This window comes from Sinocyclocheilus grahami, unplaced genomic scaffold, assembly GCF_001515645.1.
Source record: "Sinocyclocheilus grahami isolate Dianchi unplaced genomic scaffold, SAMN03320097.WGS_v1.1 scaffold857.1, whole genome shotgun sequence".
Classification (NCBI taxonomy): Eukaryota; Metazoa; Chordata; class Actinopteri; order Cypriniformes; family Cyprinidae; genus Sinocyclocheilus; species Sinocyclocheilus grahami.
Genome location: NW_015506036.1, coordinates 313,001 through 326,206, shown reverse-complemented (window position 1 = coordinate 326,206; position 13,206 = coordinate 313,001). Strand labels below are relative to the sequence as shown.

Below are 13,206 nucleotides of genomic sequence, written 5' to 3'. Positions count from 1 at the left end.
CAAATAGTTGTATCTCAGCCAAATATTGTCCTATCAGCTTTCAGCTGATGCATAAATCTCAATTTTGGGAAATTAGCCCTTATGACTGGTTTTGTGCTCCAGGGTCACATATTAGTAACTAAATAGTACATTGTAGTAGCTTTGTAAAAGACCATAATCTAAACTATGGGTACTTATTTTCAATAATGTGAGTATTTAACTTTTTAAAAAGGGAGTTCTGTGGGGAATTCAGCGATAAACTCTACACCTTTATGTGGAAGTTCTTGTCCACCAGGATGTTCTCTGGTTTGAGATCTTTGTGAATGACTTGGTTCTCCGTGAGATAAACCATTCCCTCCACGATTTCCAGAATGATCCTCCCTTTCACAGATATTGGAACAGGCACCTGGAACCCCAAACATAAGGAAACTATTAAAGATATCAAAAAGTGACACATTTTCACTACACATGAAGCGCTTTGAATGAGGAATTGTTTTTTTGCATGCACTGTCTGTGATTCTCTAAAGGAATTATGCAAATCAGGTAATGGAGCAAACAATATTTGTATACTAGTGCATGCAAGGGCAGGTTATATTGGACAGCAGGTGAATACAGTGATAGGGGTTCAGAAATGTTGAAAGCATTCACCTGAGATATGTCCATTTTGCACATTAAAGACACTTGATCTGATCCTGCATTTACATCAAGATATCAATACCGCTACGCATGCTGCTGTCCTTTAAATAGCTTTTATTGTAAGCTTACAAGCACACTCATGTTCATGAACAATGAACCATTTTTGCCTTTTCAAATGTTTTTTTTTTTTTAAATGTGTGTTAATGCAAACAGCATAGATTTTATAATATAAATTCGTATACTTACAAATTTGTGTTCATGTGAATGGTATTTTTAAAAAAATCTGACACTGCACAAAAAAATAAATAGTGCACCAAAATGAATGCTGTTGCTAATCACTGACATGCAAGACTGTAATAATCCAAAACAAAATCTTAGCATTTATTATATGGAAAATAATAGATTTTTGTCTTTTCTTTTAAGCAACAGTTGCATTACGTAAACAAACTTAAAACATTTAAAGGGTTGAAATCCTGAAAATTGATGTTTTGGTAGTTATGATCAGCACCGATGATAGTGGAAAAACATATTAAAATATAATATTTTATGACATGGACTATTTCGTCAGCTAAGGAGCTCTGTTTAACCTTTTTAAACGGATGCACAAGGGCTAACCCTGTTTTGACACAATCAATGCGTTTTTGGACATTCTGGACAGATAAAAATGTATGCAACTTCATGTATATTTCACCAGTTACCGTCTCCAGCATGGTGAGCAGGTTTCCTTTAGGAATGAGCTCCATGACTAAAGAATAGTCTCCGTCCTCCAGAATAACCCCCAGCAGCTTGACCACTCGCTGATGGCTTAACCTGCTCATCAGACTGCCTTCATCCAGAAGAGACTGCTTCTGCCGGCTGAGTCAGACACATTCAACTCAGTCAGTTCCCACAGCATCTGAGCATCTGAAGCCAGAGCAGATGCTCCACACTCACCCGTTGCGCGGAGGGCCGGTGTAGACCGTCTTCAGCACCACCTGGCCCAGGGTTTTGTGGTAACACAGGTAAACCTCCCCAAACCCTCCGTAATCCAAAGGCTCTTTCTTGATCAGATCTCCAGACTTCATAAGACTCAGGCTCGCTGCTGTAGCCATAGTTCCTCTCTTCCTAAAGACAGCTTCCCTAGAGCAACACAAACATGTGACAGAGCAGACTAACTCCAGAATGAAACCCAGAGTTAGCTGAAGAAGAACATTCTGTCGGACAAAACTATTTGCATATTTGCCGACGATCAAAGTTTGAATGAAGAGCCGCAGACGAAACTGCAGTTCACAGAAACACATTAGAAGATCAATAGATATTCGAAAGGTTGTATATGGCATTTCTGCTTTCCATCTAATAATCAGAAACAATGCAACTTTTTCTTCGTTAGTTGACTTCAGATATTAGATAAACCATCTTTAAAAGTGTTCAGAAACACAACAGTACATAAGTGTAAGACCTACCGTGTAACATAACGCCTATATGCACTTCTCCTTCGCTTCCTGGATATTAGGTTACAAAGTGAAAGTAAAAATCAGGAAGACAAACATAATCACCAGCAGAAAACCAGATCACCAGCGCACGTTTTAATCTAGTAACTGAGAAATGAACATTTAAATATTGCATTTTAATAAACAAAAAGTTTATTAAATCGAAAATCTCAAAATCAAATGCTGTGAGTAAATAGAAACTGCAGATTTATTTAGAAATAAATACATACATATTTATAAATAAATAAATGGACACGAATTATAGATTTCAATTGGAATTATTTTAATTTGACTGGTTTACATGCAGAAACAGCGCAGAAACATTTACAAAACAGCGTTAAAAAGGATTGACCGATCAGAATCAAGTGCTCCGGAAAACATGTTATTAATCCTAAAAATGCCCTCTGTCGTATCCAAACCCTTTTTGCCTGTGCATTTTTAAAATAACTAGTTATTCGTTTAAATCTGTGCTACAGATATCCACTTCCAAACTGTCCTGCTAGAATGAAACCACTGCGAGTAATTCAATCAAACTTCAGTTGCGTCACGAGACGCGTATATGAACAACAGTGCTTGGTGTCGGTAATAGCGTGCACTGCGCCTTTAAGAGAGGCTCGTCAAGGCGCTCGACACGACAACATAAACAGCGATTAAACACTCGACACAAGCGGACTCCTGAAACACGAGCCACTGCGAACAGTGTGGCATGGGAAACGGAATAAATAAGGTAGATGGGCATGACTTCCCTCTTCTCCTTCCATCACTTTGAGAGGGAATGCAATCTTGATGCTGGAAGGGTGTTTATTAGTGATGCTGGTTAAGGAAAGCGTCACTGTTGCTCATATACTTGTGTTATTGACTTATTACTTAAGCACGCCGGCTGGAACGATTCCTAAAATCATGTGTCTTGAAGGAGGGACCCGAGATTTGTCTAAAGAACATCATAATAGTTCGACTAAGTTGATTTGGGCCAGAAAGCAACAACACCATAGCAACGCGCCAGCAACCACACAGCAGCATGAACGCCTTAGCAACTGCATAGCAATACCCTAGCAACCACACAGCAACAAGCTAACAACTAGAAAGCCTTAACAACTGCATAGCAATACCCTAGCAACCACACAGCAACAAGCTAACAACTAGAAAGCCTTAACAACTGCATAGCAATACCCTAGCAACCACACAGCAACAAGCTAACTACTAGAAAGCCTTAGCAGCTGCATACCAATACCCTAGCAACCATACAGCAATGCGATAACTACTAGAAAGCCTTAAAAACTGCATAGCAATACCTTAGCAACCACACAGCAACAAGCTAACTACTAGAAAGCCTTAACAGCTGCATACTAATACCCTAGCAACCACATAGCAACAAGCTAACTACTAGAAAGCCTTAAAAACTGCATAGCAATACCCTAGCAACCACACAGCAACAAGCTAACTACTAGAAAGCCTTAGCAGCTGCATACTAATACCCTAGCAACCACATAGCAACAAGCTAACTACTAGAAAGCCTTAAAAACTGCATAGCAATACCCTAGCAACCACACAGCAACAAGCTAACTACTAGAAAGCCTTAGCAGCTGCATACTAATACCCTAGCAACCACATAGCAACAAGCTAACTACTAGAAAGCCTTAAAAACTGCATAGCAATACCCTAGCAACCATACAGCAACATGCCAACTACTAGAAAACCTTAGCAACTGCATACCAATTCCCTAGCAACCACACAGCAACAAGTTAACTACTAGAAAGCCTTAACAACTGCATAGCAATACCCTAGCAACCACACAGCAATGCGATAACTACTAGAAAGCCTTAGCAACTGGAAAAAACAACAACCTTGCAACCACATAGCAACGCGCTAATAATTGCTCACAGCAACATGACCACATAAAAACACCTTAGCAATGTAATTAAGTGTGTTTCTTCATCAGATCTGAAGAAATGTAGCACTGCATCAGTGTCTCAGCAATGGATGCTCTGCAGTGAATGGGTGCCGTCAGAATGAGAGTCCAAACAGCTGATAAAAACATCACAATAATCCACAGCACTCCAGTCCATCAGTTAACATCTGCAGAAGACAAAAGAAGAAACTAATCCATCGAGACGTTTTTAACTTTAAACCATTGCTTCCGACTAAAATGCGAGTCCTTCTTCCTGGTCACAATGAGAACTTTCTGTATTTTGACACTGATTTCAGAAGAATAACTTTTTAATTCAAACATAATTCATGTCTAAGGGGGGGTCTGCAAACATAACAGAATAAAAGAAGAATCAATAAATTATGAATAATTTACCGCCATTGTGTGAATAATAAGTAATCATGTAATCCATAAAAAAAGTACCTGTGATCTGATTACAAGCATTACAAAATGCAATATACTCTAATAATGGGTGCTTAATGTTACAGCAAATGATACAGTATCAGTTCTGAACTGATGTTTGAAACCAACACACAAAAACACATTGATTTTAGGAAAACTGAGTGATGCTAAGTTGTGTTGTGGCTTGGTTGTGACTGAACAAACCTGCGTGTGTGGTTCCAGGTTCTGCCAGACCTGTACTTGGGTAACTTCAAAGGTAAGAATGGACAAGGCTAGAATCCACAACACCATTTTAATAAGTGCGTGCATGGTTCGGAAAGATGATAAACGTGTGGATGTGTTCTTACAGATGCCAGAGACCGGGAGCAATTAGCCAGAAACAGCATCACACACATCCTCTCCATCCATGACACCGCTGCGCCTATTTTACAGGTAGTGCGACTCGTTAGTTCATGTCTTTAAAGTACGGTGAGGTTTTTTTACTGTCTCTGGGACCAGTTTCTCAATACTTGGGTCATTTTTTTTTTCCTTGGGCCAGTTTTTCAATACTTGGGTCCCTTTTTTTTTTTTTTTTTTAATCTCCATGCAGCTAAACTGTGCATCATTTTCCATTGCTTTGGCACAAAATGCACTCCGTTGCACATGTTTACATATTATTTTCAAAACTTAACTTCAAAGCCTAACATAATACAAAACCGAGTAAGACAGCAATTTGCTACATTTCTACAGTAATACCATATTGACATATATTACAGATTTAAATAATGAAATAATATCAAAACAATTAGTCTTTCAATTTCATTACCATTTATACAAAAGGTGAAACTTATGAATAATTTTGTACTTTAATGTAAACATGGAATTTCTTGCAACGCAGGCTTTTATGAAGCATGGTAAATAATGAAGTAAACTAATCACCCATTGTTTTGCAGGTTACACTTTCAACACAGTGACAGACACACAAACACTTTCTCTTCAGTGAATTAGTTTTGCTGCATTAGGGTTTGGCTTCAGTTCTGTGTTGATGAATCAAGCAGCAGAAACAGTCTTAATTATCATTTTAAGAGGAAGTTAAAACAATAACCTCAATACATCCTACATCCTAAAACGTATGATTTAATGAAATAAAAGTCCAAACGTAGCACTGTTTTGCATTTTACAGGCTCACCGTTTCAGAACAGTTCTCAGTCAATGAATACTGTGCTTTTATGTCAATAGATTATTGAATTATGACAGTGTTTACTTTATGGTGATTATATTTGAATATATTGTAGAAGGTTGTAATTGTGCATATTTTATCTCCCTCATCTGTTTGAATGAGCAGCTAGAAGTAGTAAAGTATAGACCTTTCAAAATAAAAGTCCTGGTGTATTTTGGGCTTGTTTATAATTAAAAATTTTTTTTATATTATCTTTATAGTCCCAGAAAGCAAAGACTAAAAACATTATTTAACATGCAATGTATAGATATTACAACAATCAGAACAATAATCTTTAAATATCAGCAAAGTCCTGCATCGACTGACCTCTAATTCTTATGTACTGATATATTACTTCTATATATTTAGTAAAACACGTCTTGAGAATTTCAAACTTGCAATAACACTGTTTTGAATTTTAATGTGCTGCAGCCTGTTTAATCTAGATCTAATGCAGGTCTTAAAAACTCTTCTATTTGATTCAGGAAATTCTGCAGAGACCCTAAAGTAGACTTTCTCAGCGAAGGGCTTCTCTTACAGGAAAACGAGCCCTTCTGCACAAATGTACTTGTGCTGAATGCTTTGTGCTCTTGCATGGTGCTTTTCAGAGACCTGTGAAGACGTGAGAGTAAAACAATGAAATGCATTGCATTTATGCATGCATTATTTTGAGTTATTATGAAATGAACGCTTAGCAGAAATAAAACATGTTGTGCATGTGCAACAAAGAGCTCTTGACATCAATATGTTTACCCTCTATGTCTTTCTTTATACTCTATCATTGTTTAGCATGTGATATTGAGGCGTATTAAAGCACATCTCTGTCTTTCCTCTGTTTCTTTAGGAGATGACTTATCTTTGTATCCCAGCAGCAGATTCGCCCACACAAAACCTGTGAGTAGGCATGCATTTCTGATGGGCTCGTTCACTAATAGCTATCCGATCTCTCTCGGCCGCCAGTGGGCAGCGCGAGTCATTGTAGCAACATGAAGATGTAAATGCTTTTTATAAACAAACGCTTTATAAGTTCTGCATTCACACATGCTCTTCCCTCTTGTCTTTTCCTCAGTCTTCACTAACACTAACGCTGTGATGTTAGTTTTTCATGCCATATCAAACTAGTTACACCCCTGAGCGCGCACTCATACACACACACACACACACACACACACACACACACACACACACACTTCCTCTTGTGGCCCTCTTGGTGCAGGAAGGAAGTCGTGAGCTGGGTTCTGCAGTGATGCCTTGGTCTCACTACGCCTTTATTTTTATCCCCCATTTACCATCAGCTCTCTTGTCACCCTTATGAGCCTGCGAAACCCGGCCATGCGTAATGTGAAACTGACCCTCTTTAACCAAACTGGACCAACCCAGCCCTTTCTCATCCTGGTCCTGTCAAAAGGATGGATGTTCTGGAGGAAATGCCGCCGTACCTGCCGTGGTGTTGTTGCCTCTTTGCATGCTTAAAAGAAACCACAGTCAGATTTCTGGATTTCTTGCCACTATCTGGACAGTTTCAAACCAAAAAAATCTGTATTTTTTTTCTTGCAAGGAGAATATGCAAATAGAAAGGTGAATTTTTTTTTATTTCTTGGAACAATTTTAGTTTTTGTATGAATGTATTCTTAAACACACACACACACACACACACACACACACAAGCAATCCATTAGGTTTTAGCAGGAAGATGTCAACCCAACATTGTCAGAGATTAGTAGCACACATTATTTCCCCAGTTATGGAAAACATGTAAATATCAGGGGATTTTATAATTGTTATTTTAAGGCCTGTAAAAGTCCTAGAAATATCTATAGCGCATCTGCACTCTTAAAAATACAGGTACCAAAGGGGGTTTTCGCAGCGACGCCATCGTAGAACCATTCTGTGTTCTTCAAACAACCTTTCAGTTCTTAAAAGATCAATTTTTTCTTGAGGTCTCTTCTCAGGTCCTAAAATCTGTTATTATTTTAAAAGTGAAGTGAAAAAAAAGAAGAAATTCTCTGCACGAACACACACCATAATGAAGCGAGTGGATTCCTGATGGATTTCATATCTGTAAGATGGATTTCTGTGTGCGAGGTTACAAACATTTGTTCCTTTTTTTACGTGTGTTTCTCAAAAATGAACTTAACACGAACCGAAGTGCTGAAATGTCAATCATTCGTCACTCAGTGATGATCACTGTAACCTCATTACATCCTATATATGTTTCAAAAAGTACAAAAATACATTGTAAAAGTAATCCATATGAATCAAGCAACTTAATCCAAGCCTTCTGAAGAGACACAGTCACCTCATATAATGAACCAATTTAATTTAGGCTTTAATTTACCTTTATAAACTAAAAAAAAAGAGTCCACCAAACAAGAGACCAGAACCATTACAGTTCAGTTGCTCCGATCATTCAAAGGCCTTGAAATGATAGAAACTCATGTTTTTTTTATATGTACTGTAGTAATGATTTTTAAAGGGTTCATGACCTGAGAAACCAAAATTCCCTTGATCTTTTGACATACAAGAGATCATTGTACTATAAAAACATCCTGTACATTTCAGAACTCAAAACTTTCTCTTTAGTCTAAAAACAGCTTATATTGAAGCCAATTTGCCAAAATGACAGCTTGTGGAATGTGCCACTTTATGACGTAATAGTGTGGCTAAACTCCACCTCCACAGAAGATCAACGCCTGCTTCTACAGCACTGCCTGTTTAGCCCCGCCCACCAGTTCTACACCACTGCCTGTTTAGCCCCGCCCACCGATTCTAAACCACTGCCTGTTTAGCCCCGCCCACCGATTCTAAACCACTGCCTGTTTAGCTCCGCCCACCGATTCTACATCACTGCCCGTTTAGCCTCGCCCACATATTCTACATCATTGCCCATTTAGCTCCACCCACCGAGTCTACAGCACTGTCCGTTTAGCCCCGCCCACCGATTCTAAACCACTGCCTGTTTAGCTCCGCCCACCGATTCTAAACCACTGCCTGTTTAGCTCCGCCCACCGATTCTACATCACTGCCCGTTTAGCTCCGCCCACATATTCTACATCATTGCCCGTTTAGCTCCACCCACCGAGTCTACAGCACTGTCCGTTTAGCCCCGCCCACCGATTCGCGCATGTAGTGTAAATTACGACAGAGGCAAACGCAGGTCTACGCAGAAACTAAATGATAAAGATTACTTCTAAATTATGATGTTTTTGGTGTAAAACTTTTGATAACATTATAAGTGGACCTCAGAGAACAGTACAAAATAATTTTAAAAAAGGCAGTTCATGACCCCTTTAATAACAAACTTGCCTAAGTTGAATTTTTGGGCTTTCACTTGTTAATAATTAGATTGAGTGTGATGAGGGTATAGAATTGCTAATTAAGAATTGTATATTTAAGCCAGTGTTTTAATGCTGTTTCATACTGGCTCCGCTTGAAAACCTACTGAAATATTTTGAGCATTTAAGTACACACTCGTTTGAGTTTCCGCATCAAGACTAAATACAATTTTGTCAGGAATTGCGAAGGCAGTAAATACTGAAGTTGTAAAAGCTGTGTGTTGTAGAGCGGCTGGCTGCTGTGAGTAATCTGCATCTGGAAAACATCATGTACACAGGATGTCTCGTAATTCTCTGTTTACTGCTATGGTTACGACCTTCCCACCGCTGGAGGAACAGCACTGTCGGCGTCACAGTCTGAATGAAAACCTCTACGGAATCTACATGAAACTTAAACTGTACTACAGTGGCCCCAAAATGCTTCTTTTTTTTTTTTTGCACAATTAACAGGATATTTCACCCAAAAATCAATCATCAAAATCATCAATTTCTCATCCTCATGTCGTTCCAAACCTGTATGAGTTTTTTTTTCTCTTATGTGGAACACAAAAGGAGATATTTTTATTTATATTTATTTATTTATTTTCACACAGCAGAAGTTGTTTTGGAAACCATTGACATTCAAATAAAAAACAAACAGTTCAGAAACATTCTAGACAATATCTTTTGAGTGAACTATCCTTTTAAGCATCTCTTAATGTCTGAATGTCAATGCATTAGATAACAAGATATTAAAACAAACCAGTGACATTCATACATCAACCCGTGTACAAAATCGAGTTGTTGGAAAAACTTGTTAAAGTAGGATTTTTAAAATTATAATTAGTTCTCATTTAGGGTTATGAACAAGCCTGCAGAGTTTTGAAACTCTGAGGTGTTGTGGGATGTGTGTATGTGCATGCAAAATGTTTATTACGATTATGATGTTCGCGAGTCAGTTTGACCTGCAATTTCATGGTTAACGGCAGCTGCACTGACTTTTTTTTAAATTGTTATTTTTTTGGGCGTACATTTTTAGCTTCTCAGCTACTCTCTGAGAGTATTAACATTTACATTTATGCATTTGGCAGATGATTTAATGCGAAGAAATGTCCACTGTGCTGAAGGCATACACTTTTATCATAATCAGAAAGACTTTATTGCCAGGTATGTTTACACATACGAGGAATTTGTTTAGGTGACAGAAGCTTCCACAGCACAAGCAGATTACAGTAAAAAGACACATATAGTAAACATAGAATAAGTAAATAGGAAATAATAATATACAACAAATATTTGAAAATATACAAAAATAGACAACATGGTATTTGTGTGTACAGGTATGATATGTACAAATGCAAGGAAATGCGAATAAGAAGCATGGTGTGTTAAATAAATAATTGTATAAATAGTGTTGTGTATTGAAGTCCACGATCATCTCCACTGTTTTGAGCGTGTTGAGCTCCAGGTTGTTAAGACTGCACCAGACAGCCAGCTCTTTAACCTCCTGTCTGTAAGCAGACTCGTCTCCGTTCTGGATGAGGCCGATGACTGTAGTGTCGTCTGCAAACTTCAGGAGCTTGACAGAGGGGTCAGTAGAGGTGCAATCGTTGGTGTAGAGGGAGAAGAGCAGTGGGGAGAGGACATATCCCTGGGGGGCACCAGTGCTGATGGTGCAGGTGCTGGATTTGAATTGACCAATTCTCACTAGCTGTTGTCTATCTGGCAGAAAGCTGCTGATCCACTGACAGATGGAGCTAGGGACAGAGAGCTGGGTCAGTTTGATCTGGAGGGCTGTTGGAATTATGGTGTTGAAAGCCGAACTGAAGTCCACAAACAGGATCCTCACATAAGCCCCTGATTTGTCCAGATGTTGTAGGATATAATGCAGTCCCATGTTGACTGCATCATCCACAGACCTGTTTGCTCGTTAAGCAAACTGCAGAGGGTCCAGTAAGGGTCCAGTGATATCCTTTAGATAAGCCTTTGAAACGACTTCATGAACACAGACGTTAAAGCCACAGGTCTGTAGTCATTAAGTCCTGTGATTTTGGGTTTCTTTGGAATGGAGATGATGGTGGAGCATTGAAGCAGGAAGGGACTTCGCACATCTGTTGAAGATCTGTGTGTAGATGGAGGCCAGCTGATCAGCACAGATTTCAATGCAGCATCCTTCACATTGATTCTCTCTACAGAATTGCATGAAGTTGACATAATCTGTTTCTTTCCCCTCCGCAGCATTCAGCATTTTAAGAAGAGCATTAAATTCATGCACGAGTCCCGACTGAAAGGCGAGGGCTGTCTGGTTCACTGGTAAGTGAAGGGTTTGCACTGTACGTCCTCAGGCTATTGAATCAACACTGTAAATGAACCAATGTTAGGTATGCATATGATTCCATGCATGAATATATACGAGTCTACTTTAAGAGGAAGCAAAATGTGCACTCAACCCAGATACCAGCCCTAATCGAGCCCAGTGTGACCATGTGAACAGCTGATAACTAGGTGTCAAGGGGGGGCGGGCTATTTTTGAACTTCCCAAAACAACAGTAAACACAAGCCTCTGTTTGATGTGAGACTATAACACCACTGCGGGCAAAGTGGTTCATTCTCAAAAACGTAATGAAGTCTGTAGTATTTCTCTGAAATCTTATGTTCTTGTGACTTCGAGTTGCACGACTAAGTTGCATGCATAGGGTTAGGAGCTCGTTTTTGATCACTAACCTACAGTATGAACAATCATAAGTAATCGCCTGTAATTATTCTAAAGGCAACCGGCCTGTTATGTTAAAATCACGTTAGTAAATTTGCTGAATGTGACATTTGATCTGATGTTCTCCAGTCTGGCTGGCGTGTCGCGTAGCGTGACGCTGGTGGTGGCGTATGTCATGACCATCACGACTCTGGGATGGCAGGAGGCTCTGGCTGCGGTGAAGGTGGCGAGACCTTGTGCTTCACCCAACATGGGCTTCCAGAACCAGCTGCAGGAGTTTGAGACCAGCCAGCTACAGCAGGTGATTCCTCCACTGTTTATGACTAAATTATTGTATCAGCTATAATTCAGCTGACCTCAAATTATGACAATGGCCCTTCTGATAAACCCTGTGAAGCCTGATATATAAAATAATAGTCATTTTATAAAATGGAACAGTTAATTGAACCTTTAGACTATATATATATATATATATGATCTTGTGAAGATCATTCCTCCACTGAGGAACAGTGAAAGTAAAGCTGCTGGAAACAAACGCTCCTCAAAAGATCCTGAGGATCAGATTTGAGACTCTAAAACATGATTGATGGAGAATCAAGTAAAGCTGAGCTGCTTCAGTCCAGTAAGTGTTCATCTGGAGATATTACTGCAGTTATTCTGACCTTTACTTGATCAAAACCAGTCAAGATCTGACACGAGAAGCTCCAGCTGAAGCAGTTACACTAAAAGAGCTTTGACTTAAACTCTCAATCAGAGACAGAAGACATGCAGTAGATCGAGTGTGAAACAGTTTTTATTAACAAGTTAATCATGTTGATAAATTAGAGGCCTTAAAAATGTGTGTATCAAATATGAGACAGTAGGCTTTATAGGGTTAATATGTTTGTGTAAATGCGTGATCCAGATTCATGCATTCATTGGTAATTGTGGATTTGTGTTCAGTTCAGAGAGTGGCTGAAGGAGGAGTATAAGGAAAACCCCTTTAATGATGAGGAGGACGTTCATAACCTGCTGGCGCAGATTCCCAGCTCCTCCGAGCTGGCGGACGAGGACTTTGAGCTCAACTGAGAGATCGCACAGATCATTCCTGACGTCTGGGATGAGGGTTTGATATGGCACAGCACTGTTTATTAACTTATGCACACTTTTTGTAAATAAGACATATTCAAGGTTTTAATGTTGTTTACTACTGATGCGATGTTAAAGGGAAATTTGCATTTTGTTGTTCAGTCTTTACAGTTATATTATAAAAATTGATTTATACTACTATGGTCTCTGACTTGCTTTTATATTTGAGATAAAATGATTATTGCACCCCATTCCGCCCCCTTTCCAGCGCTTTTGCTCCTCAATAAAAGCCCAATTTCACATGCAAATCCGTAAAATCATGTTAACGTGACGTGCTTGATTCATGTTTTAAAAGCATGAAAGAGGACTTGTGCTGTTCCTCAGGAGGATTTCTGTGCACGCGCTCAGAGACTAAAAAGAAAACGGACACTAAAGTCATCTTTTAGCTTAAGGTGAGCGTAAACGCACAAATACATGCAAAAATGTGTCAAAATGCGGCC

At 39.1% G+C, this 13,206-nt stretch overlaps 2 protein-coding genes across 2 annotated transcripts in view; one reads left to right on the top strand and one right to left on the bottom strand.

The window, feature by feature from the left end:
* Window positions 1–1,941, bottom strand: part of LOC107563075 (receptor-interacting serine/threonine-protein kinase 1-like) — a 12,361-nt gene extending 10,420 nt beyond the window's left edge. Inside the window, 3 exon segments of the mRNA XM_016247859.1 lie at window positions 201–385; window positions 1,314–1,470; window positions 1,549–1,941. Coding sequence (XP_016103345.1) covers window positions 201–385; window positions 1,314–1,470; window positions 1,549–1,934 — 728 coding nt within the window. The 5' untranslated portion in view covers window positions 1,935–1,941.
* Window positions 1,942–2,663: 722 nt separating this feature from the next.
* LOC107563096 (dual specificity protein phosphatase 22-B) lies at window positions 2,664–12,879 on the top strand. Its single transcript, XM_016247880.1, has 7 exons — window positions 2,664–2,811; window positions 4,636–4,669; window positions 4,763–4,845; window positions 6,456–6,505; window positions 11,164–11,238; window positions 11,768–11,939; window positions 12,581–12,879. Exons 1-7 carry the CDS (start codon window positions 2,791–2,793, stop codon window positions 12,704–12,706), a joined length of 561 nt encoding a protein of 186 aa, XP_016103366.1. The 5' UTR covers window positions 2,664–2,790; the 3' UTR covers window positions 12,707–12,879.
* Window positions 12,880–13,206: the final 327 nt, after the last annotated feature.

What these genes read in the sequence shown, in the direction of transcription:
- LOC107563096 (XM_016247880.1), top strand. Translation starts at nt 2,791, where the DNA reads ATGGGAAACGGAATAAATAAG. An exon ending in GATTCGCCCACACAAAACCT is followed by an intron (nt 6,506 to 11,163) that starts GTGAGTAGGCAT and finishes TCCCCTCCGCAG; the next exon opens with CATTCAGCATTTTAAGAAGA. An exon ending in AGACCAGCCAGCTACAGCAG is followed by an intron (nt 11,940 to 12,580) that starts GTGATTCCTCCA and finishes ATTTGTGTTCAG; the next exon opens with TTCAGAGAGTGGCTGAAGGA.